This window comes from Crinia signifera, chromosome 2, assembly GCF_055691185.1.
Source record: "Crinia signifera chromosome 2, ASM5569118v1, whole genome shotgun sequence".
In the NCBI taxonomy this organism is placed as follows: Eukaryota; Metazoa; Chordata; class Amphibia; order Anura; family Myobatrachidae; genus Crinia; species Crinia signifera.
This window is the reverse complement of record NC_139218.1, coordinates 110,881,554-110,903,818: the sequence shown is the minus strand read 5'-3', so window position 1 is coordinate 110,903,818 and position 22,265 is coordinate 110,881,554. Positions and strand designations below refer to the sequence as shown.

Genomic DNA, 22,265 nt, shown 5'->3' with positions numbered 1-22,265 from the left:
TGAAGATCCCGTGTGCGATCCTATGGATCTTTTGTTAAATCTTCTGATCTTTCATGCAGCATGTAAGATCAGAAAATTTAGCAAAAAGATCCACGGGAGTGCGCATCGGACCGAAATCGGCCAACATCGGACGATATATCGGCCGATTTATCGGAAATGGCCAATCGGCCAAAAAATCGTTCTAGTGTGTGGGCACCTTAAGACAAACAATCTCTCCTACACCTTAGGCCCATGGTACACATATAGGGATGATTCTGGTTGACACGCAAAGCTGCGAAATTCACAGCTTTGCGTGTCATATATGCACCGCCTGCCCCCGCTCTCACGACAAATATCCCAGCATGCATACGAATGGATGTTTAGCATAAACATCCATTCACAGCCTTGCGGGCGGGGACAAAATCATTCCATGGTCGTCGACCATGGAATGATTTTGAAAGTGCTCGCAGATCTAATGGTGTGTACACACGGTCAGATGTGCCTTCAGATACTATCCATGATCTGATCAGATCGGATCGTGGATAGTATCTGAAGGCACATCCGATTTGCATACAAGTCTGACTATATAGCGCAGATCTGCACTATATAGTCAGGCAGACAAGACTTTCTGCCTTGTGATACATGAACGCGCATCGGAATCGGATTGGGATCTGAAGGGTTGAAACCCTTGCGATCTGAATCCGATTCCGATCCGATGTTGACTATATCGTCAACATCGGAAGGCAAAAAGTACCGTGTGTACACACCATTAGACACCTCTCGTGTGTCTTTGATCTGGGGGTTCCCTGTACGGTAAGCAAACGGGCAGCTGACATTCGCTGACGTCAGCTGGCCGCCACCCGCGTTACCGGCGCATTTACATGGGAGCGCTCAGCTTTTTCACGAAGCTGTCCATGAAACGCTGGGCGTTCCCAAGAGCGCAGCACCATGCTGCCGCCCCCACTGCTAGGTGCGAACGGGACGGCGGATAATGAAATCAATACATGTGTATGCACATGCGCAGTCGCAAACCATCGATCCCCTGTGTGAGTGCGCAGGGGAGCGTATGGATTACAATAAGGTCTATAGGGTAACACATCTGTATAGGGATGCATACATTTACATACATTGTCATGCATGCATATATTCTTAGTTACGTCCACAGCAAAAATGTATCAACTCTACACAAGCCCCAATGAAGGTAATAAATACAGTGTAACCATCAATTCACTAGGAATCACTGACGTACCCCAGCACAGTGATATTGAGGGTTTCTAGTGAGCTGGTAATTAAGATTGCAACAGACCACACGATAGTTACTAAGGGCCATATTCTAGTTCACTCTTTCTGACAAAATCCTTCTTAGATGGACAAAACCATGTGCACTGCAGGGGGGGCAGATGTAAAATGTGCAGAGAGAATTAGATTTGGGTGAGTTATTTTGTTTCTGTGCAGGGTAAATACTGTCTGCTTTATTTTTACACTGCAATATAGATCTCACTTTGAAGTAAAACCCCACCCAAATCTAATTCTCTCTGCACATGTTACATCTGCCCCACCTGCAGTGCACATGGTTTTGTCCATCTAAGAAGGATTTTGTCACAAAGAGTGAATTAGAATAAGGCCCTAAATGTGCATTGACAATATGGGCCCATTAACCTAATAGTAATATCTGCAGTAATGGGACATAAAGCTTAGACCCAGATCTTTATTAAGGACACAGAGTGGGTGCAAGATGCTTTTGATGATCTGGTGCAATTTGTCTGTGTGTCACTTTGTACTCAGCGAGCCACTGCTTCTGGAGATATGGCAATACAGCGTCAGGGAAAAGGACATTCCTAGGACCTGCCAAGCAACATACATTCATCAGTTACAGTACAGTAATGTCCATGTAGTATTACTATGTCATATAGAGATTGTTTGTAACAAGCAGCACTGAAGTAACATCTATAAATTGTGTAATATAAAATTATACAGAGCAGCTGATTGGTTGCCATGGTTCACTGCTCCTTTGGCTGACTTCTCTTCCCTTATCATTGCTTCATACATCTAACCCTGAGGGAGGGTGAAAAGTTTGTGAGCTGAAAATTTTAACAACTGAAAGTGTAAGTACATTGCACAATCTGCCGTATTGCTGGGCTTTTCACTAACACATGCTGAAACAATGGACCTTATTCTTGTCCACACGCAATGCTGCAAATTCTGCAGTGTTGCGCGTGGACCAAATGCCGCCCGCAGTAGCGGCTGACCCCCCCTTTGCACGCTGCGAACCCCCACACAGCTGTGAATGGTTCATTTGCATAATCATTCATTCGCAGCCAGGGAGAAATCATTCGATGGTCGGCGACTATCGAATGGTTTCTCCAGCGCTCGCAGATCAGAGACACATCTATAGTGTCTCTGATCTGCGAGTGCCCTGTGCAGGAAGCAGGAGGGTATCTGACTCCGCTGATATCAGCTGCCAGCACTCGCGTCACGTGGCGAATTGCATGGAAAAGTCCAGCGTTTTCATGGAAACGTGGGCGTTCCCATGGGTTGTGCTCCCCGCCGCCGGCCCACACCCCCTGCCCACACTGGTAGGTGGGAGCGGTATGTGGAACATGTACTTTGCCATGCCCTCTTGTACCCTGCATCTGCACATGCACGGAAATGTGTCTACGCACGTGCAGACGCGAAACATCGGTCCTCGGTGCATGCACGGGGGACCAAAGAAACTAGAATAACCCCCAATATGTATATAAAACCATTTATCTTTATTTATTTTTTTATTTTAAAGGGACCCAGCAATTGCCTGGCCACCTCAATATGCCCCATCCCCCTGCTAGGGATGAACATGGTTCTCAACCATCAATTTTTTTGTGCTGATGGTGGTGTTTTAACCATTGGTGTGATGTTACTGCCCCCGGTTCCATCCCCAGGCTGTCACCCTGCAAAAAGGGCTTTTTTGTGTATGCACAAATCATATTAAAAAAATTCCTATCCAATTAGTTTGATACGTTGATCAGTAACCATCGCATCAAAATATTTGATGGTGGGCTTCCGTTGTCCTACCCTGCTCTGCGCTCCTGCTCTGCCTAATGCTCTTTTTTGTCTCTGGACTATCTGCCACCTCCCTTCTGTTGCTAGCCCCCCGGCTCCATCCCATACACAAACCCCCTGCTTCTACACACCCTCAGCCCCGCCCCTTACTCTTACCAAGCTCCCACATCCTCTTCTAGGTCTGTACTGTTTCCCTTGCAGCAGGAGCCAATGGAACACACATCCTGGCTTCCACTGCATGTGCACTCAGGAGATTGGACAGACCTTCTGGCTCCTGCTCCACCTCTTGACCTGCCTCTGTAGCTCTGACCCCTCTATGCTGCTCTTCTATACTTTAAATCATTCTAATTTTATCCTGTCTGTGGCAGGGTTGTTAGTGGTAATTTAGAGTAATGGCGTATGCAATGTTTTGCACTGCCCCTTATAATGTCTTACCTCAATAACAGAAGTACAAATGATAATTATTCCAACATAAAGGAAATTTTTTTCAAACCATTTATTGAAAGCTTCAGCGCACCCCTAGATAAGGAATTGAGAACACAGCATAAGTGATCAATGCAACAGATTACCATTTTGCCAGCCTATATTACAAATTAATTTAGTTTTAGCAACTGTTTGTGATGTTCCAGAGTATGCACATTTAGAACCCGTGTAGCAGTTTCAGTAGTGGCGTGTGAGTGGCACTGTCACCCTCAGGCAAAGGGCCTTGGGTATGGCATTGTCATTGCGTGGCACACACCTGCAGCCAGTGGAGCTCCTTAACCATCTTAAGGATGCTCTGGGCAATTCTCCATTTCTTCTTACTTTAAGTGGCCCCACCCCATTGGCATGTGTCATGGGATTGGGGGCAGCACAAGCCGTGATCTGGTGCTGTGCAGTTTAGTCATTGAATAGAAGCTGAGTTCATCTCACAATATGAATAATTACTCACACCTACTACTGTTTGAGCTGTGTCTTGTGTGAGTATTTTATACTGGTGCTCTGATCTGATTCGATGCTTCATTGCAAATCCAGTTGCTACCACACTTGTGTGGATTTTGAAAAATTGCACATGTGCCACCTTTATTCTAACAACAGGAAACCATGTCAGTATAGCTTGTAATTCATGTATTTAATGACATACTTCTGTTTAACTTGTAATAATCCAAGTCAGTCTACCATCTAGCCCTTGGCATTAGACACTATAGATTTTAGGGCTCCACCATATTTAACATAACTATCACTTGACAAAAATGTGTATGGTTTCCTGCTCAGCTAGAAGAAAGAGGCATAACGAGGGGAGGGCGATTTGCAATGTTTGTAGGCACCAGCCAGCCTGTGTAAGATGAAGCTTAAGGTGCTCATACACAAGCGGTGTATTGGGGTAATTCCACAACCCTCTGATGTTATCGCTGGGGGTTGGGGATATTAAACATGCTTAAAAATCCAGATTCTTGATCGCGCGGGGGATCGCGTATTGGGACTTTTTAACATGCTTAATATCTCCTATCGGCAGATCCGATTGGTGGAGTGGGGATGCTGGAAGGTCGGGGGATAAGGGGATAGAGCCTGCAGGTGTTATGGGCCCATTTACTAAAATGTGTATGATGACGCAGACCCAAAGGGTGGGTGACACAATCGTTTTGAAGAATGGTACTAGTTGCAGCCGCCAGTCCAAATGCTGCAGCATGTCATTCTTGCCACGGCTGATGGGCTGCAAGCAACATCGTAAGTCCCACAATGCACATGCACAGAACTAGTCTTGCACCTGCAAAGACCCTCAAACATTGTATTTGTATGCAATCCATTGTGTTTATGTAGAAATATGAATCAGCCTGTACAGCATTCATCACCCAAAAGCATCATTTACTAAGAATTTTCATCATGTTGTACATTCCTTCTGTCATGTAATAATTTCTTACCATCCTATATGCTCCTTCAGCCATACACACATTACTGTCCGTGGGGCAACAAGATGAAGGAATGGAGTTGCCCCAGTCTTTTGAGCCATTGATTGCACAGCATTTCAGCTAGGGAAAAAACATATTCTTTATAGTTATCAATGTTATTACACCGTTATATCATACTTGCCTACCGAGAGAAGCCCAGAGAGGAGATAATGATGTGCAGTTGGAGGGGGAGCAATTTACTAGTTACGCCACTGCAATCAACAATCAGCAAACTCAAACCTCTACTGCACTCTCCACACCATGCCTATCTAACCCGAAAGGAGCTAGGAAGCATAATGGCTGGGAGAACACTTCCAAATTGATACTTTCTGTTAAGCAAAATTTACGTGGGTATTCTTCAAAATACATACGTATATTTTTTTTTAAAAAAGGCATAAAAACAGCAAAAAATACGCTCGGAAACCAAAATACGAATACGAATATTCAAAAATACGACCAAATACGCCATAGAAAAATATGAATTGTAAAAATATGAAAAAAAAAAAAATAACGACTACAAAATACAAATACACTACTGATGCCAGTCGTATTCGGTCATATCAAAAATACAAATACGACTGAGATGTAGTCCTATTGTTAATAAATTTTGCCCTTAGTGTAGTAAATTCTAGACATGTGGGGTGAGATCTAATGCCGCCCGAGTTCAGCGGCAGTGCGAGATGTCTGCCGCACTCTGACATTTTTTTAAAGTGGAATTAACTTACAAGGCAAAGCCATGCCTTGCAAGTCAATTCCCCTTTAAAAAAACATCTGAATTCGGTGGGCACCTCGCACTGCCACTTAACTCGGGCAGTTGTTCGGTTTCATTAAACCGAACCCACCCAAATGAAGGGGATTACAGCGGATCCAAGTGGATGGAAGTCCTGGCTCGGATGTTTCTGCCAGTCCTATCTGAAAATGAAACAAACACAAAGATCCCGGAATCGGTTCTCTGTGATGTGTTCTGTAAATTTGGCTGCTGCCAGATGCAATCAGTGACCGCTACCATGGTAAGGGACTGCTGGATGAGATTGAACAAGGGGCCTGATTCAGACCTGATAGCTGCTGTGTGAATTTGCACGGTGACCGATTAAATAAAAAAAAAGGTTTACATATGTCGTATAACATACCTTCAAGTTATTCAATTAAAATAAAGTTGAAATATCTACATTTATTTAATCTTAATACTACTGTGAATATACGCAGCCTAGCGAGCAGGTCTGAATTACCCCCACATATGCATTGACATAGGGGGTAGATGGAGAGGCAGCTGCGGCAGCATACCGTCTTCTCCGTCCCAAAGCTAGGGAGAGATCACACCTGGCCCTCCACCCTGAAGAGACATCAGCAGTGGTGGGGAGATTAACGTCACATTTCATTGATACAGGTCATGAAATACAATGGCCAGTATTCAATGCCGGTGCGAGCGGCCGGCGGGGGGTTAAACTGCGAGGATCACAGAAAACCAGTGATCCTCGCAGTTTAACCCCGCGCCGGCCGCTCGCACTATGCAACGTTCCGGGGGAATCCTCGCAGTCACAGAACTGCGAGGATTCCCCTAAACTGCGAGAGCCGCGGCTAGTGCAGCAAACTCGCTGTAATTAGCCTCGGCTCTCGCAGCTTTTGGAGGCACATTCGCAAATTCCCCCTCGCTCAAAAAACGGAGCGAGGGGGAATTTGCGAATGAGGGGGGTCAGTTGAATACTGACAGGGTGAGCGGTGACTGCGAGCAAAAAGTCCTGCTCGCAGTCACCGCTCGCCCACGGCATTGAATATATGCCTCTAACTCTGGAAGCGAGTCCCCACTGATCCATTACTTGGTCTGACTCACAATTCCAAGGAAATATTAGGCTGTAAGACGAGTACTGTATGTCATAACAGACTTGCTACTAATTGACACATGACTATTGCGTACTCACGCTGCTCTGTATGGTGTCCCATATTGTAGAACTTTGGTTGTTTGCTTTGTGTTCTTCGAAGCTCCTTGTTAGTTGGTTTGCTACATACGGTGCTAACTACAATACAACAGGACAAAAATCATTAAAGTTACTTCAAAAATTGAGTACAATACAAGGGTATGTGGTCATTAGACAGACAAAAGGTTGCCCACTATTAGTCGACAGTCATAAGGTTGACACATGAACATGTCAACATGCATTAGGTCAACATGATCAAAATGCTGACACAAGCAAATGAAAGGAAAAGGCTGACATGAGTTTTTTGCATTTTTTTTTTTTAAACCGACTTCATACTTTACCATCCCAGGAGACATACTGTAGAGGGAGAATATAATAGTGTGCCGAGCACAACGAGGCACCGTGCCCGAAGCATGGCGAGCGCAGCAAGTCATGTGAGGGGACTCGGTACTCATAAACGGTGTCCATGTCGACCTATGTTGACATAAACACAAAACTGTGAAACGCATGTTGACCTTTTCCCATGTCAACCTTTTGCTTGTGTCCACATTTTGACCATGTCGACCTAAAGCATGTCGACCTTTCGATTGCCGACTAATAGTGGTCTGCTTTTTGACTGTCGACCTAACGATCCACACTCTAATACAAGTTGTATCATTATAATAGCTACCTTTGTATGTAAAAAAAAGTTTATCCTACTGCACAAATGATGAGTAAGCTGTGTGCCTGTGGTTTCATGCTTGCCTCCGTTCTTTACCTCACATCATTACACTATTGTTCCTGTCAAATACAGCCCTGCACTCACTTACACAATCATAACGTATTGACCAGAAGAGCAACATACTAATGTCCAGGCCAATCTGGGCTTTCCCTAACATGGGGGGTTTATCAGATGTGATCGCTGCTCTGCAGAGCCCTATGATGAGGTAATCGCCGCCCAGCCAGAATGAAACGTAGCTGGATCAGTCCAAACGTAGCTGGATCACTGCAAGTCCATTGACAAAAAAATGATTTTTCCAGTGTGTGCAGTCAATGCGTAGCCCAGGACGTAGTCGCCGGCTGCGATAGAAGCGGGTGGATTGGGGCCATAGCTGACATCACATGACTTCCCCTCAAACGCCTCGGCATGCTTGCATTTTCCCTGATACTCCCATAAATCATCCAGTTACCACCCACAAATGCCGTGTTCCTGTCAATCAACTTGCGTATGGCAGGATTTTATCGCAGGTATGATATGATCCGTATGCACATGCAGTCTATCGGCTGCATGTCCCCCGCTTGTCCGTCACGGCATCACCAGCATGAGAACGCCCATGAAAAGCTGGGTGTTCCCATACGCTAATGGACCATCCCGCTGCCTCCCCCGCCAGCAATGATGGGTGCATGCACCCAGCAGTTTGTACGCCGTGGGTGCACGCACCCAGTGCATGCACATGACAAGAAATGCGCATGAGCAAAATGAAAACATCGGACCCGTGCGAATGCACACGCCGCTGCGAATGGACCTGAATAAGGCCCATACAGTACTAGCAACACCTGCCCGGGCTTGTCACACCTGCAATATGTATTACCTATCATGACTCTGAGGATGTTTTCCTTTACGTGGCCATAGTAATAATTCTGAAGGTGACTAGGTCACATGTCCTACCTCTGGTTCATATATAAAGAGAACGATTGCCAGTGTAACTTCAGTCAGAAGAATCAGCAGGAGCATAATAAAGAACTGAAACAGAAATAAGCTGTTACTATCACTTTTTATCTTACTTACACTTCAATATTTTAGTATCAGGATGGCTAACAGTCAATAGGTCGACTCCAAAAGGTCAACACTGACAAAAGGTTGACATGCACATTTGCCTGTGCATCAGTAAATTCCTGAGGTGCAGACTTGGGTCGACAATGGCAAAGTCGACAGTCAAAAAGTCTACATGTGTTTTTCATGTGTTTTTGTTCTGAATGTCAACATAGTCGACATGGACACTGTCAAAGTGTACCGCGTCCCCATGCATGACTCGCTGGGCTCACCATGCTTCGGGTACGATGCCTCGTTGTGCTCTGCACACAAGTCTATACTCCCTCCATGCCCTAGTGGATGGTAGGGCTTGAAATATCACATGTCGGCTATAAAAAAAGTGTGAAAAAGTAATCTTTGGACTGTTGAATTTGCCATTGTTGACCTAATGCTTGTGTCGACCTTCCAATTCTGTCGACCATAGCCATGTCGACCTAAGCCTATACTTGCCTACTTTTCAGAATTAGTTTGGCAGTAGAATTTTGTACAGCACCCCATTAAGGGGTGTGTCATGCCCCACCCAAAGGGCGTGGCAAGTTCCATATATGGACGTATATGTGCTTAAATGCTTGTTGCAAGATATTATATAACATAAGTAACTTTATATTTTGGGAAATGTAGCAAGAATTGATAGTATTCACAGTGCTGCCTGTAATATTGTTACAGGCATTGCTTGCAATTATTTGCTGTGATATTTAGTTTCTTCTCTCTCAGCACAACATACATAATAATGTGTGTAGGTGACACTGCTAGGGGCATTATGTGTAAACGATAAGAAGTCTATTAATGATTAAGATAATGCTAGAATTACACCCTGACTAGTTGTAGACCCCAAGCAGGGCTAGATATTTCATTTTTTTTTCTGGTGGTGCACACCTTAATGTAATTTATTTCTATACAGCTGAGGATACAGTGGTCACAGGCTCAACATAACAGCACAGGAAATAGAAACATTGCATGGTCTGGCAAATCTCCATAACATTTTTGAATGCACATGTATGTTGCAAATTCAGCGTGGTACTTGTTTCCTAGCACGGCGCCACCGATTTTAATTGTATGCAATCGGGTTGCAAAAATCGGGCCAATCGCATTGCATGCTACGAAATTGCATGCAATGCGATTGACCCAACCGACCCGTTTTTTTTCATTGGAACCAATGTTAAATGGTCCCTGAGACCCGATTTTACATTGGCCCCAATGTTAAATGTCCCCCAGACCCCATTGTTAACGCCACGATCAACGTGAACCCGAAGCGTGGCGAGGGGCGGCGGTACGCGTCCTCTGACCTTTTCATACCCCCACTATCCACATTGGCATGGAGTTGATTTTATATAGTGTGGCAAGCGCAGCGAGCCCCACGAGGGGATGCGCATTACTTCACAGGTATTACGCTTCCCCTCGCGGGCTCGCTGCGATCGCCACGCTTCGGGCTCGGTGGCTAGCTGTGCTCGCCACACTATATAAAATCAACTCCACGCTGACGTGTACCGGCGCCCCTCGCTGCACTCGCCACGCTTCGGGTTGGCGTTCATCGTAGGGTGGCGTTAACAATAGGGGGGGGGGGGCATTTGACATAGAAATTACCCATCAGGGTGGGTATACAATCAAAAATTGGGTATTGGGGGCCATTTAACATTGGTTCCTATGTAAAATCGGGTCCATCGCATTGGTTGCATTGTATGCCATTATAATGGCATACAATGGACCCGATTTTACATAGGAATTTAACATTACATACAATGCTTACAATGTAAAATCGGGTCGGTCGCGACGGTCGCATCGCATGCCATAATAATGGCATGCAATGGACCCGATTTTACATTTGTCGGGAAACCTAAAAGAAAAAAAAGCCCAAATTGGGGTGGTCGGGTCCCATCGCATACCTTAAGTTAAGGTATGCGATGGGACCCGATGGGGCCGTGCTAGGAAACAAGTACCTTTTAGCATAAACAACATACTGTAAATCATTGTTTTGTGTCATTATTTCAGGCTGGTTCCAAAATATATCAATGAGTTTAGGGCAGTAGAGATGTAGCCGGCCCTGGGTATTTCTATGGGGGTGTGGTCTAATCATGGGAGGTGTGGCCATGCACCCATAAAATAAAATACAGAAATATTGTATAGCAGCAGGTGCGGGGTTGAGGAGAAAAGCTTCTGCCGCTTCTGCTTCCAGGGAATGGTGGATGATCAGGGCTCCCTTTGGGTCGCTCCATCAAACATGGGCGCTGGGTAATTAGTACCCCCTCCCCCCTCTTGGTACCACTTATGGTCTCCACAGTTTCCATACCTCAATTCAGTGGCATCTTGGGATTTGAATGCAGATCATACATTCAACACTCACCGTAAGGAGTAAACATTTGTTTTCTTTAATTGCACCCATACATCCTAGGAATCCAAATACCATTATGATACAGCCAAAGAATATGAAGACATTGCCAATTGTTAGAGAGGGAATTTTTGGAAGCAGGGTCCCGTAGATATTGTGAACAACAAAGTAAATTCCAATGGCTATTATAGCGCATCCAACTGCCTGTAATATAATAAGGAATATTATTTAGAGCATTGTACATTGCACTATAATGTTATAGAAAGTACAATTTTTCCCCCACTAATTCACACCAAGCTTTTCACCTGGTTTATTGCCAAATAACCCAGGTTGTAGCTGTTTACCCGGGTTACATGAAAATCCAATCCTTGTAACATTGTTTGTCCCAGGAAACTAGCAGTGTGAATGGGTAATGCTGGCCACACATCAGACCAACTTTCCTCCAACCATCCAACTAGTTGCTTGGATGGAATACAAATATGGTACTGGATGGGAGCAAAGGACAATCAGAAATGTGCTCACAAACCCAGGAAAATGGACAAAAACATTCAGTAAAATTGTTTAAATCAAACAGGTTCAACTACTGTACCGTGTCCGAGCGACAGTTTTTATCCTTTTCCAGATTTTGGAAGCAAATTTCTGAAGTAAATATTACATTTGCTCCCATCCAGTACCATATTTTTATTCCAACTAGTTGCTTGGAGGAAAGTTGGTCTGATGTGTGGCCAGCATAATATTTACTTCAGCACATTTCTGATTATCCTTTGCTCCCATCCAGTACCCAATTTTTATTCCATCCAAGCAACTAGTTGGATGGTTGGAGGAAAGTTGGTCTGATGTGTGGCCAGCATTACTCATGTCATCAGATCCGACCGAGTCCCATTCACAGCATCAGGAAAGCCACATGTCATCTCTAGGCATCAGCAGAGGTAAGTCCTGGTAATATCTCAAATCCAGCCATTGGTGTGAATGGGTTTCAAACTGCTTTGGCACACCTTGAAACCTTTGTTCAGTGACCCAGGCTGGACCCGGGAATCCAGTGTAAAAGGGTATAAAGTATAATTAATACTGATTTGAGTTGTCTATTTTCAGTATCGTATCTACTTCCTACCACCCCTCCCCACACACACATACAGACACACACACACATACAGACACACACACACACACACACACAACCTCCTTGTCGCTAAAATTGCAAAACAACAAAAACACAAGGGCTGAGCGAGCCCCATATTTCTTTGAATCACATTCACATCTAGGGAAGTTTTCACCAGGCAAGAAGGCTAGAGTTGCTAAACAAGATGCAGCAAGCTTTACACAATAGTCTCATTATTTCCATTGTTTGCAATCAGAGAATGGGACATAGCTGAAACTGACATAATATATTCAATACTCTAATAACTTACCCAAAACAATAAATTGAAGCCAAACAGCATATACTTAAGTGTTCGGGCACATTTACCCATTTTGATTGAGTCATATAATTCTAAAAAAAACAAAAATAAGATGAAGAGGGTGAAGTTTATGTACAGCAGCAATTCAATTTAAATTGCACATACTATTATCTAATATTTATAGGTGTTAATATTTGGTTATATATATATATATATATATATATATATATATATATATATATATATGTATATTTATATATATATAAATTCTACACAATTGGAATTATGCTGCAATGGAATAAAAAGAAGCTAATGCACACATAAATGAAAGTGTGGCTTACCCCTGATTGGCTGATGTGCAAGGAAATACTTTAATTGGCTGCTCGCTTATCAACTCTTGAAGGTTATTTTGATTTTTTAAATTAGCTTTTTGGCTCTGCTAGGAAATATATAATTTTACATGGTACACATTTAGGACGGTATGTAATGCCGTACGAGTTCGGCAACAGACGTTTTTTTAAAAGGGCAAACACTTACAAGGCAAAACCTTACATTCCACCATTATTCTTAAAAAAAAAAAAAAGCTGCTGTACACTCGCATTATGGATACAGAGGTAACTGTGTATATTTGCCTGTATGCAACATTGTATGCACGTCATCATTACTAGCACACACTTACGCCAATCCTATCTATGGTGGAAAAGATCTGTCTGAAAACATACAGCACGGTCACACGGTAGAACACACATTTACATCTACTGCACATGGCTTCATATAACTATTACTATCAGTGTAACAGGGCTGGGCACAACTTTGGTCAAGATGAGACTGAGATGCGTACAACCCAGAATTGCTCTTACAAAGAGAATATATCAAGGTATCTTTAAGCCCCATAACTGTATGTCAGTAAAATGTATATTTCTTGGTGTAGAATTAACGGGATAGGTCATTGGGTCTACAGGAAGTTGGTCGTCAGTCATTAGGTCGACACTGTTAGGTCAACATGGGGATAGGTCGATATGGATCTAGGCCGACATGGGTTTAGGTCAACAAGTCATTAGGTCTACACAAGCATTAAGTCGACAGTGTCTAGGTCGACAGTCAAAAGGTTGACATGGGGTTTTTCACTGTTTTTTGAGCCGACATGCGCTGACAGGTGTTAATTCGTGCCCTACTATCCACTAGGGCGTGGTGGGAGAATAAAATAGTGAAAAACCCCATGTCGACCTTTTGACTGTCGACCTAGACACTGTGGACCTAACGCTTGTGTTGACCTGTTGACCTAAACCATGTCGACCTAAACCCATGTCAACATTTCCCCATATCGACCTAACGGTGTCGACCTAATTACTGTCGACCAACTTGCTGTAGACCAAACAATCCCAACTCAAATTTACATACCCAACTCACAATTACAAGCACTGTGACTTGTACATAAAGATATCTTTTCTCCTGTCTCCAGTGGTAAAAAGATACTTTTATAAACATGGTCCAACACTCTACAGCAGGCATGTCCAACGTTGTCCCTCCAGATGTTGTGAAACTACACATCCCAGCATGCTTTGCCACAGTTTTGCTATTAGAGAATGCTAAAACTATTGCAAAGCATGCTGGGATGTGTAGTTTCACAACATCAGGATGGCCAACGTTGGACATGCCTGCTCTACAGTGTGAGTCGGGGTACACCTATCTTTCTCTGGATCTCCATATAAATATTAACACATTGTGAGCATAGGCGTGCGCAGCACATTTTATTAGGGGGTGCAGCATAAAAGGGGTGTGTATAGTTCAACTTATTGGGCATGTCTAACACCGCCCATAAGGTGTGTCTACCATCATCTATTGGCACTCGCTACAATATAAAACATCTCTCAGCCACACCATAATCTGCTGCCTACAGTATTTCAGTTTTATGCTGTGTACACACTTGTACAATCTGCATTGTACAAGTGTGTACACATGCAGATTGTATGGGTTTTATCCCTTGCGATCCAGATGCGATCTCGATGCGCGCTCCCGTATCGCAGCCAGAAAGTCTTGGCTGCATAGACTATATAGTGCAGATCAGCACTATATAGTCTAAATTGTATGCAGATAGTCTAATTTGTATATATTGTATGCAGATAGTCTAAATTGTAATCTCATCTGGATCTCATGCAGATCGTACAAGTGTGTACACAGCATTAAGCTGGGTACACATATATACAATCCAAATCTCTTTTAACCGTTTGGCCGACTGTACTCCCGTCGGACCGTCCACAAACAACAGCCGATCATGCGCGTACACACCTGTACAATTTTACTTGCGACGTCCAATGTACTCCCGTCCAAACAGTCGCAAGAAAAAGATTGTACCACCTTACACACTCTCTCGATTTGGGCTTTTGACACGATATATATGAACAAAATTATCATAATGGGCTGGGTTAAGGGCATACCAAAACAAAGAGGCGTGAGTACAGAACCTAAACAAAAGTGACGGGGTACGCGTCTACTAAACTTCTGTATAGAAATGCCGGTCTGGTCCCGCAGTTAAATTTGAGAGGCACAAGCAGACAGACAATAGCCCTTAAAATGGCTAAGGATAATACAAGGCACAGTTGCTAATATTTCAATATGCATTACATAATGTGACACACACGGAGCACCAAACTTCTATAAAGCCGGGTATGCGACTAGTCAGTTTGCGGTAGTCACCCTGCCAAACTTCTATAAAGCCGGGTATGCGAGTATAGTCAGTTTGCGTTAGTCACCCTGTAGTCGCATACCCGGCTTTATAGCAGTTTGGTGCTCCGTGTGTGTCACATTATGTAATGCATATTGAAATATTAGCAACTGTGCCTTGTATTATCCTTAGCCATTTTAAGGGCTATTGTCTGTCTGCTTGTGCACATTATATGTGCACATACCCTTTTATCTAACATTGTTACATGTGTTGCTTCCAATTGTTACCATCTAGACTTGTTTTGACAACATTGTAACATTGCACTATTACTGATTAAATAAACTGTGTTCAGTATATTCACCTCATAAATCTCCCCTTTTTATTTCTGATATCATTTGCTGCTACACATTTACATCTAATATGCATGTTCGTCCAGCCATTACAACTTCATGAATGGAATCTATGTACTTATTATAGTGTAACTATTGTAGTTCATTATTTCTATAAAGCCGGGTATGCGACTAGTCAGTTTGCGATAGTCACCCTGCCAAACTGCTATAAAGCCGGGTATGCGACTACAGGGTGACTACCGCAAACTGACTATACTCGCATACCCGGCTTTATAGAAGTTTGGCAGGATGACTACCGCAAACTGACTAGTCGCATACCCGGCTTTATAGAAGTTTGGTGATCCGTGTGTGTCACATTAAGTAATGCATATTGAAATATTAGCAACTGTGCCTTGTATTATCCTTCATTTTAAGGGCTATTGTCGGTCTGCTTGTGCCTCTCAAATTCCTTTATGTTGTGACAGCCTGATATATCATGAGCAGCGGAGCCGCGGCTCCGTGAACTACATTAACCCTGTCACCTCCACACATGATTTATTCATGTGTGCGTTCTGAATGCAATGTACTTATTATATTGTAACTATATCTGTAGGAGAGATTATGCAGCTATGGAACGCCCACATGGGCGTTCCAGCTTTGGCAGTATAGTCGCAAGGACGGCAGCATATCGATCGAACGTGCGTACACACTGCACTTTTGTTCCGATATGAGGCCGTCCTGTCGGATGAAAATTAAACTGCAAAGAACCATCGACCGACCGAGTATGGACGGACAAGACAGTTTTTTGCCGTTTATCGCTCGTACGGGACAGTGTACACACCTATACAATTGAACGGCTGTCCGACCCAGAACGGAAGAACGTCCCGACAATTGTATATATGTGTACCCAGCTTTAGTCTTCTAATTACTCTGTGTAACGGTACATGCAAAAGACTCAAAAACATATATGGATGGCACAGGTATGTAGTAATATGACAATGGTCTAGTACAGTGGTTCCCAACCCTGGTCCTCAAGTACCCCCAACAGTGCACGTTTTCCAGGTCACCAGCAGGTGCACAGATTATTTAGACACATTTAAAGAGATCCAAAGGTGGAGCTAATTACAGTATGTCACTTGTAATTCTGTGTGGAGACCTGGAAAATGTGCACTGTTGAGGGTACTTGAGGACCAGGGTTGGGAACCACTGGTCTAGTACAAGTAATAATGCAAAACGCACATGATTGCTTTATAAGTGCTTCTGGAATACAGTGCTTAAAAGCTAAAGTTTTTGGTAAAAGGTATTGCTAGCGGCAGGGTGGTGTTGATAAGGATGGGCACAGCATTAGGGGGTGCCTGTGCACTCCTAACACTCAATGTGCGTACACCTATGATTGTGAGTCCAGTATGCCACATTATAGAACAAAGATACCTTCATAGGGGTAACTTATTTAATACTTTTGTGAATATGGTACGCCACATTTCATTTTTTCATTGAGATGGTGAGGGGTCTATCATCACACTCTTCATCATAGGATGACTGGGACATAGAAACATAGAATTTGACGGCAGATAAGAACCACTTGGCCCATCTACTCTGCCCCTTTTTTAAACATGTTACCTCAAACCATATTTGATCCTTATTTTTTTGTAAGGATATCAATATGCTTATCCCAAGCATGTTTAAATTATACTACTGTATTTGCGTCTACCACCTCTGATGGTAGGCTATTCCACTTATCTACTACTCTTTCTGTGAAATAATTCTTCCTCACATTTCCCCTGAATCTTCCTCCCTCTAGTTTCATTGCATGTCCTCGTGTTCTGTTGCTCCTCTTCCTGTGAAGAATGTCTCCCACCAGCCCTTGATATATTTGAAAGTTTCTATCATGTCCCCCTTTCCCTTCTCTGCTCTAAATTATACATATTAAGATCTTTTAGTCTTTCCTGGTACGTTTTGTGATGTAGGCCATGCACCATTTTAGCTGCCCTTCTTTGTACAGTCTCTAATGTATTTATATCCTTCTTGAGATATGTCCTCCAGAACTGAACACAATACTCTAGGTGAGGTCGTACCAATGACCTATACAGTGGCATTATTACTTCTTTCTTTCTACTGCTGATACCTCTCCCTATGCAACCAAGCATCTGACTTGCCTTCTTCATTGCTTTGTTACATTGCCTACCTACTTTTAAGTCCTGTGAAATAGTGACACCTAGATCCATCTCTTCCTCAGTAGTTTCCATTATAGTGCCATTTATACTATATTGAGTCTTTGGATTTCTGAGACCCAAGTGCATGATTTTGCATTTTTTTGGCATTAAACTGTAGTTGCCATGCTCTTGACCATTCCTCTAATCTACCTAGATCCTCAATCATTTGTTTTACCCCTCCTGGTGTGTCTACCCTGTTGCATACCTTTGTGTCATCTGCAAAAAGGCACATTTTACCCTCAATTCCATTTGCAATATCATCAATAAAGATATTAAAAAGCACTATTAACATTACACTGGATCAAGCACATACTGTATGTACTAAACAATTGTGTATATATTCTCTTTTTCATGTTCAATATAGTTTGAGATTCAAAGAATCCTTACTACATCTTGAGGTCAGTAATTACAAGATACAAAATTTGATAAAGGGACTTCCTCTGAAGGGAAGTAAGATTGCTTACTTAGAGGTGGGGCTAGAGTATGACATCACCAAGTCCCATTCCCATTACAGTAAAGGTGCATACACACTAGATGATTTTTTTGTTACCAATATCTTTTCAATATCTGATCAGCAAGTGTTTATGCTATGAATGATGTACGACCATGTGTGGTCCCGCTGCTCATTTATCAAGGTTGTTTGACGACTATGCAGGCAGGTCAATTTCAGATATCTTTCACAAAAAGCGATAGTCTAGCTAGATCGTTCATTGTTCCTCACATCGTTCAGTGTGAATGCACAATATCATTTGTCCAGGACAGTGTGGAAGTTCAAGGGAAATTGGTCACAAATATCTTTCAGTACATCGTCTAGTGTGTACGCACCTTCAATGCCACAATTTGTGGATCCAAATTTTACCACATCTATTAATGAAACCGTATCTGAAGCATGGCTGAGTTATGTGTCTGTAATTTAAACATTTTTAGGCAATCATAAGGCAGACAACTATAAGGAATTAGTCCACAACATGCTAAATGTTTAAAGTAGGCGCCAACATAGTATTAAACTAAATTTTTTGCTCCAGCCATTTAAATGACTTTAAACCCAATGTAGGAGATTTAAGCACAGAACAGGGTAAATGGTTCCACCAGGATATTCAGGTAATGGAACAAAGATATCAAGGAAGGTGGGATCATCACATGATGGCCAATTACTGTTGGAGTCTACAGAGGGACTGTCCGCAACAAGAATACAAAGGAAAATCCTTCAAAACGTTCTCATAGTTTCCTAGCACGTGTGAATGTAATTATCCTGTGTCTTGTCATAGACAGCTGCAGCAGTGCGTGGTGGGCCCATTATTCACACAGGCGGTGGCTCGTCACCTGGGATAGGTGCTCTGGAGTGGTCAGGCAGGTGCTGGAGATGAAAGGGAGGTCAGTGCGGCCATCTTTGTAATGGGCAAACGGGTCTTTGGCTAGCCTGAGCTGTTTTCAGCCTCTTCTTACTAACAGCCAATGGCAGTTCCCCTCTGAGTATATAGAGGGCTAGCCTGGAGTGATTGGTGTCAGTGCAAAAAGTCTTCTGAGCTGCATGCATCCCAAAGTCTCTTGGTTTAATAGGTTCTCCTGCTTGGCACTCTACTCAGCCTGCCTCCATTTTCCTTGTCTCCTGGTATCACTGCTCAGTCAGAGTTCTCCACTCTCTTTTTGGCTCTTCCTTCTTCCTCCATCAGTATTCCACATATTCCAGTTCTTCTTATCCGAACAGGTCTTCCCAGACTCCAGCAATCCTTCAGTTTCATTCAAAGTCACCGGTATCCTCTCTTCAGCTCCATTGTCTTCATCTTAGTGATCATATGTCTAGACAGACATATCCAAAGATGTTATTTGTGAGTGATCTGGGACATTCTATTTCTTTATTACCAAAGATGTTATTTGGTCATAATTTCCTTTTATGTTGCTTGTATCCTATGCAAAGAAGTTTATTTCATTTGGCTCAATTTAATACAACACATACTGAGTCTCAGGGGGTCCCTACGTCTCCTGCGAACCCATCAATTCCTTAGCTCTGACATTTTACAAATCAAATGAAATCAAAATAAAAAGAATATATTTTTAACTATTTTTAATATAGTTTCATTATATTTTTCAGAAATATGCATAGTTCAAAAAACTAGAGCCAATTAAAAAATAAGCATGGCATAAATGTGATCAGGAGCATACAATTATTCAAAATGAACTCCCCGGTGTGATCAAAGTTGATGATGCTGATTGCAGTATCTTGATACATCTATGATACACACAGGGGCTAATATACCATTAGATGCAAACACATTTTGCAACTTATTTTCTGCAACTTGTATTTTGTTTCTGCAGCATAAATGCAGAAATAATTAAGCAGCTTTATTCATGTTGCTTGCAGCATTTCACACTTTACAGTATGTCTCCTACAAGCAGATCACTTGTGGGTGCAAATTACTAACCAATGATGCAACGGCGTAGCTACGTTTTGGGCACCCCCCCCGCTGTTAGAGGGGGGCGCCCCCGCTGCCCGTGTAAACCCCCCCAATCCCGCGCAGCCTTACCTTTCGCGCTGGTCCCGGCGGCTCCGTTCTTCTGCTGAGGACCACCACAAAATGGCCGCCCCCATACAGCAGACAGTTTCTGTCTGCTGTATGGGGGCGGCCATTTTGTGGTGTTCCTCAGCAGAAGAATGGAGCCGCCGGGACCAGCGAAATAGGTAAGCCTGCGGGGGATTGGGGGGAGGTGTAACTATAGCACCGCAGCCCCCGGCGCCCCCATATGCCGGATTGGCACAGGTTACTTATACAATTAAAGGAAATTGCACGCTGCCTAGGCTGCATGCATACCCAAGGAGCGCAGTTGTACTCAGAAAAAAATAACAATAATAATTTTCCTTAATGGAATTATTTATTAAAAAACAATATATAACAATTTATTTGTTATTGTTATTTGTTATTGTTATTGTTCTTTTTTTCTGAGTACAACTGCGCTCCTTGGGTATGCATGCAGCCTAGGCAGCGTGCAATTTCCTTGAATTGCTTTATCTGTATAGAGGCACACAAACTCTGTTTCCAAGGAGCTGCAATAGCCCTCAGAATCTCTTTATAATTTTATAATTTTTTTTTTCTATTTGTTACAAGCACATATTCCTTCTATCCTACCAGCGCTCCTAGGTGACCCCAGGGTCACATTCCTCTTCTGTTCTTTCACTTATACAATTAGTATGTGTATTTTAACCCCTTCACGACATTTGACGTATATATACGTCATGGCCGGGAAGTACTTCCCGACACATGACGTATATATACGTCATGACTTTAAACTGTCACTGCGTCTAGAGACGCAGTGACAGAGGGACGATGTCTGCTGTCCCTGACAGCAGACATGTCCCTGCATGCCCAGGGGGGGCTGCGATGCCGCCCCCCCGTCGGCGATCGCTGTGATTGGCTGTTCAGTGTGAACAGCCATTCACAGCGTTTTCCTGTGTTACCAGCGAATCAGACGCTCGGTAACACAGGTGTCAATCACCGCCGGGCGTCAGGGGGCATGAGGGGGTCATCGGTGACGATGACACCTCACCCCACCCTCACCCCACCTGCCCCCAAGGCTGTGATTGGTCCGTGGGACCCACGGACCAATCACAGCCAAGGCGCGACATTTAAACTAACGGTGACTGCGCTGCAGACGCCATTCCGGTCTGGAATAGCGTGCAGAACGGTCACCGTGCCTGTCTGCCGTGATACCGACCTGATCCTTGCCTAATACTTACCTGATCCTTGCAAATACCTTACCTGATCACTTGATCACTGCTTGTAGCGTGCTGGACGCTTCCTGGATCTGACTTCCTGAGACTTCCTGCTGCTGCTGCAGTGTGATAGAGAGATAGAGAGATAGAGAGAGAGATAGAGAGAGATAGAGAGATAGTGACAGAGAGAGCTATATTTTGTGTCTGCTACCCCCCCTTTTTGGGGGTGCAGGGGTTTTATTTTATATATATAACTGTCAGTGCTGCTGCAGTGTCATAGAGTGATAGATAGTGATAGATAGTGAGAGATAGTGAGAGATAGTGAGAGATAGAGAGAGATAGAGAGAGATAGTGACAGAGAGTGATAGAGAGTGTATATTTTGTGTCTGCTACCCCCCCTTTTTGGGGGTGCAGGGGTTTAAATAACTGTCAGTGCTGCTGCTGCAGTGTCATACAGTGATAGATAGTGATAGATAGTGATAGATAGTGAGAGGTAGAGAGATAGAGAGATTTGTGTCTGCTACCCCCCCTTTTTGGGGGTGCAGGGGTTTTATTTTATATATATATAACTGTCAGTGCTGCTGCAGTGTCATAGAGTGATAGATAGTGATAGATAGTGAGAGATAGAGAGAGATAGTGACAGAGAGTGATAGAGAGTGTATATTTTGTGTCTGCTACCCCCGCCTTTTGTGCTGATCACTATATCTGAGGTGATCAGCAACTTTTTGGGGGCGCAGAGGTTTTTTTTTTATATATACCTGTCAGTTGCTGTCAGTTGCACTGTCAGTTGCACCAAAGGTTGTGCACCTGCTGCCCCTCACTGGTAATCAGTGTCGCATCACTGATCACCTTTTTTTTTTTTGTGGGTGCTGTGTGGTCTTTTTTTAATTTTTTTTTTACACACACTATGATTTTGTGGGTGTCCTGTGGCCACTGTGCGCTGATCAGTGACGTACATCACTGATCAGCTTT

At 43.4% G+C, this 22,265-nt stretch overlaps 1 protein-coding gene across 2 annotated transcripts in view; it reads right to left on the bottom strand.

Annotated features, from left to right (window-relative positions):
* Positions 1 to 1,583: 1,583 nt before the first annotated feature.
* The window catches only part of CD53 (CD53 molecule), a 38,437-nt gene continuing 17,755 nt past the window's right edge, over positions 1,584 to 22,265 (bottom strand). For both annotated transcript variants that reach the window (XM_083171041.1, XM_083171042.1), the window contains exons 2-8: positions 12,390 to 12,469; positions 10,996 to 11,184; positions 8,511 to 8,585; positions 6,866 to 6,961; positions 4,920 to 5,027; positions 3,454 to 3,537; positions 1,584 to 1,824 (exon numbers count right to left, since the gene is read on the bottom strand). In XM_083171041.1, the coding sequence (XP_083027167.1) occupies positions 1,750 to 1,824; positions 3,454 to 3,537; positions 4,920 to 5,027; positions 6,866 to 6,961; positions 8,511 to 8,585; positions 10,996 to 11,184; positions 12,390 to 12,449 (687 nt within the window). In that variant the 5' untranslated portion in view covers positions 12,450 to 12,469 and the 3' untranslated portion in view covers positions 1,584 to 1,749. The remainder of the gene's footprint in view (positions 1,825 to 3,453; positions 3,538 to 4,919; positions 5,028 to 6,865; positions 6,962 to 8,510; positions 8,586 to 10,995; positions 11,185 to 12,389; positions 12,470 to 22,265) is intronic.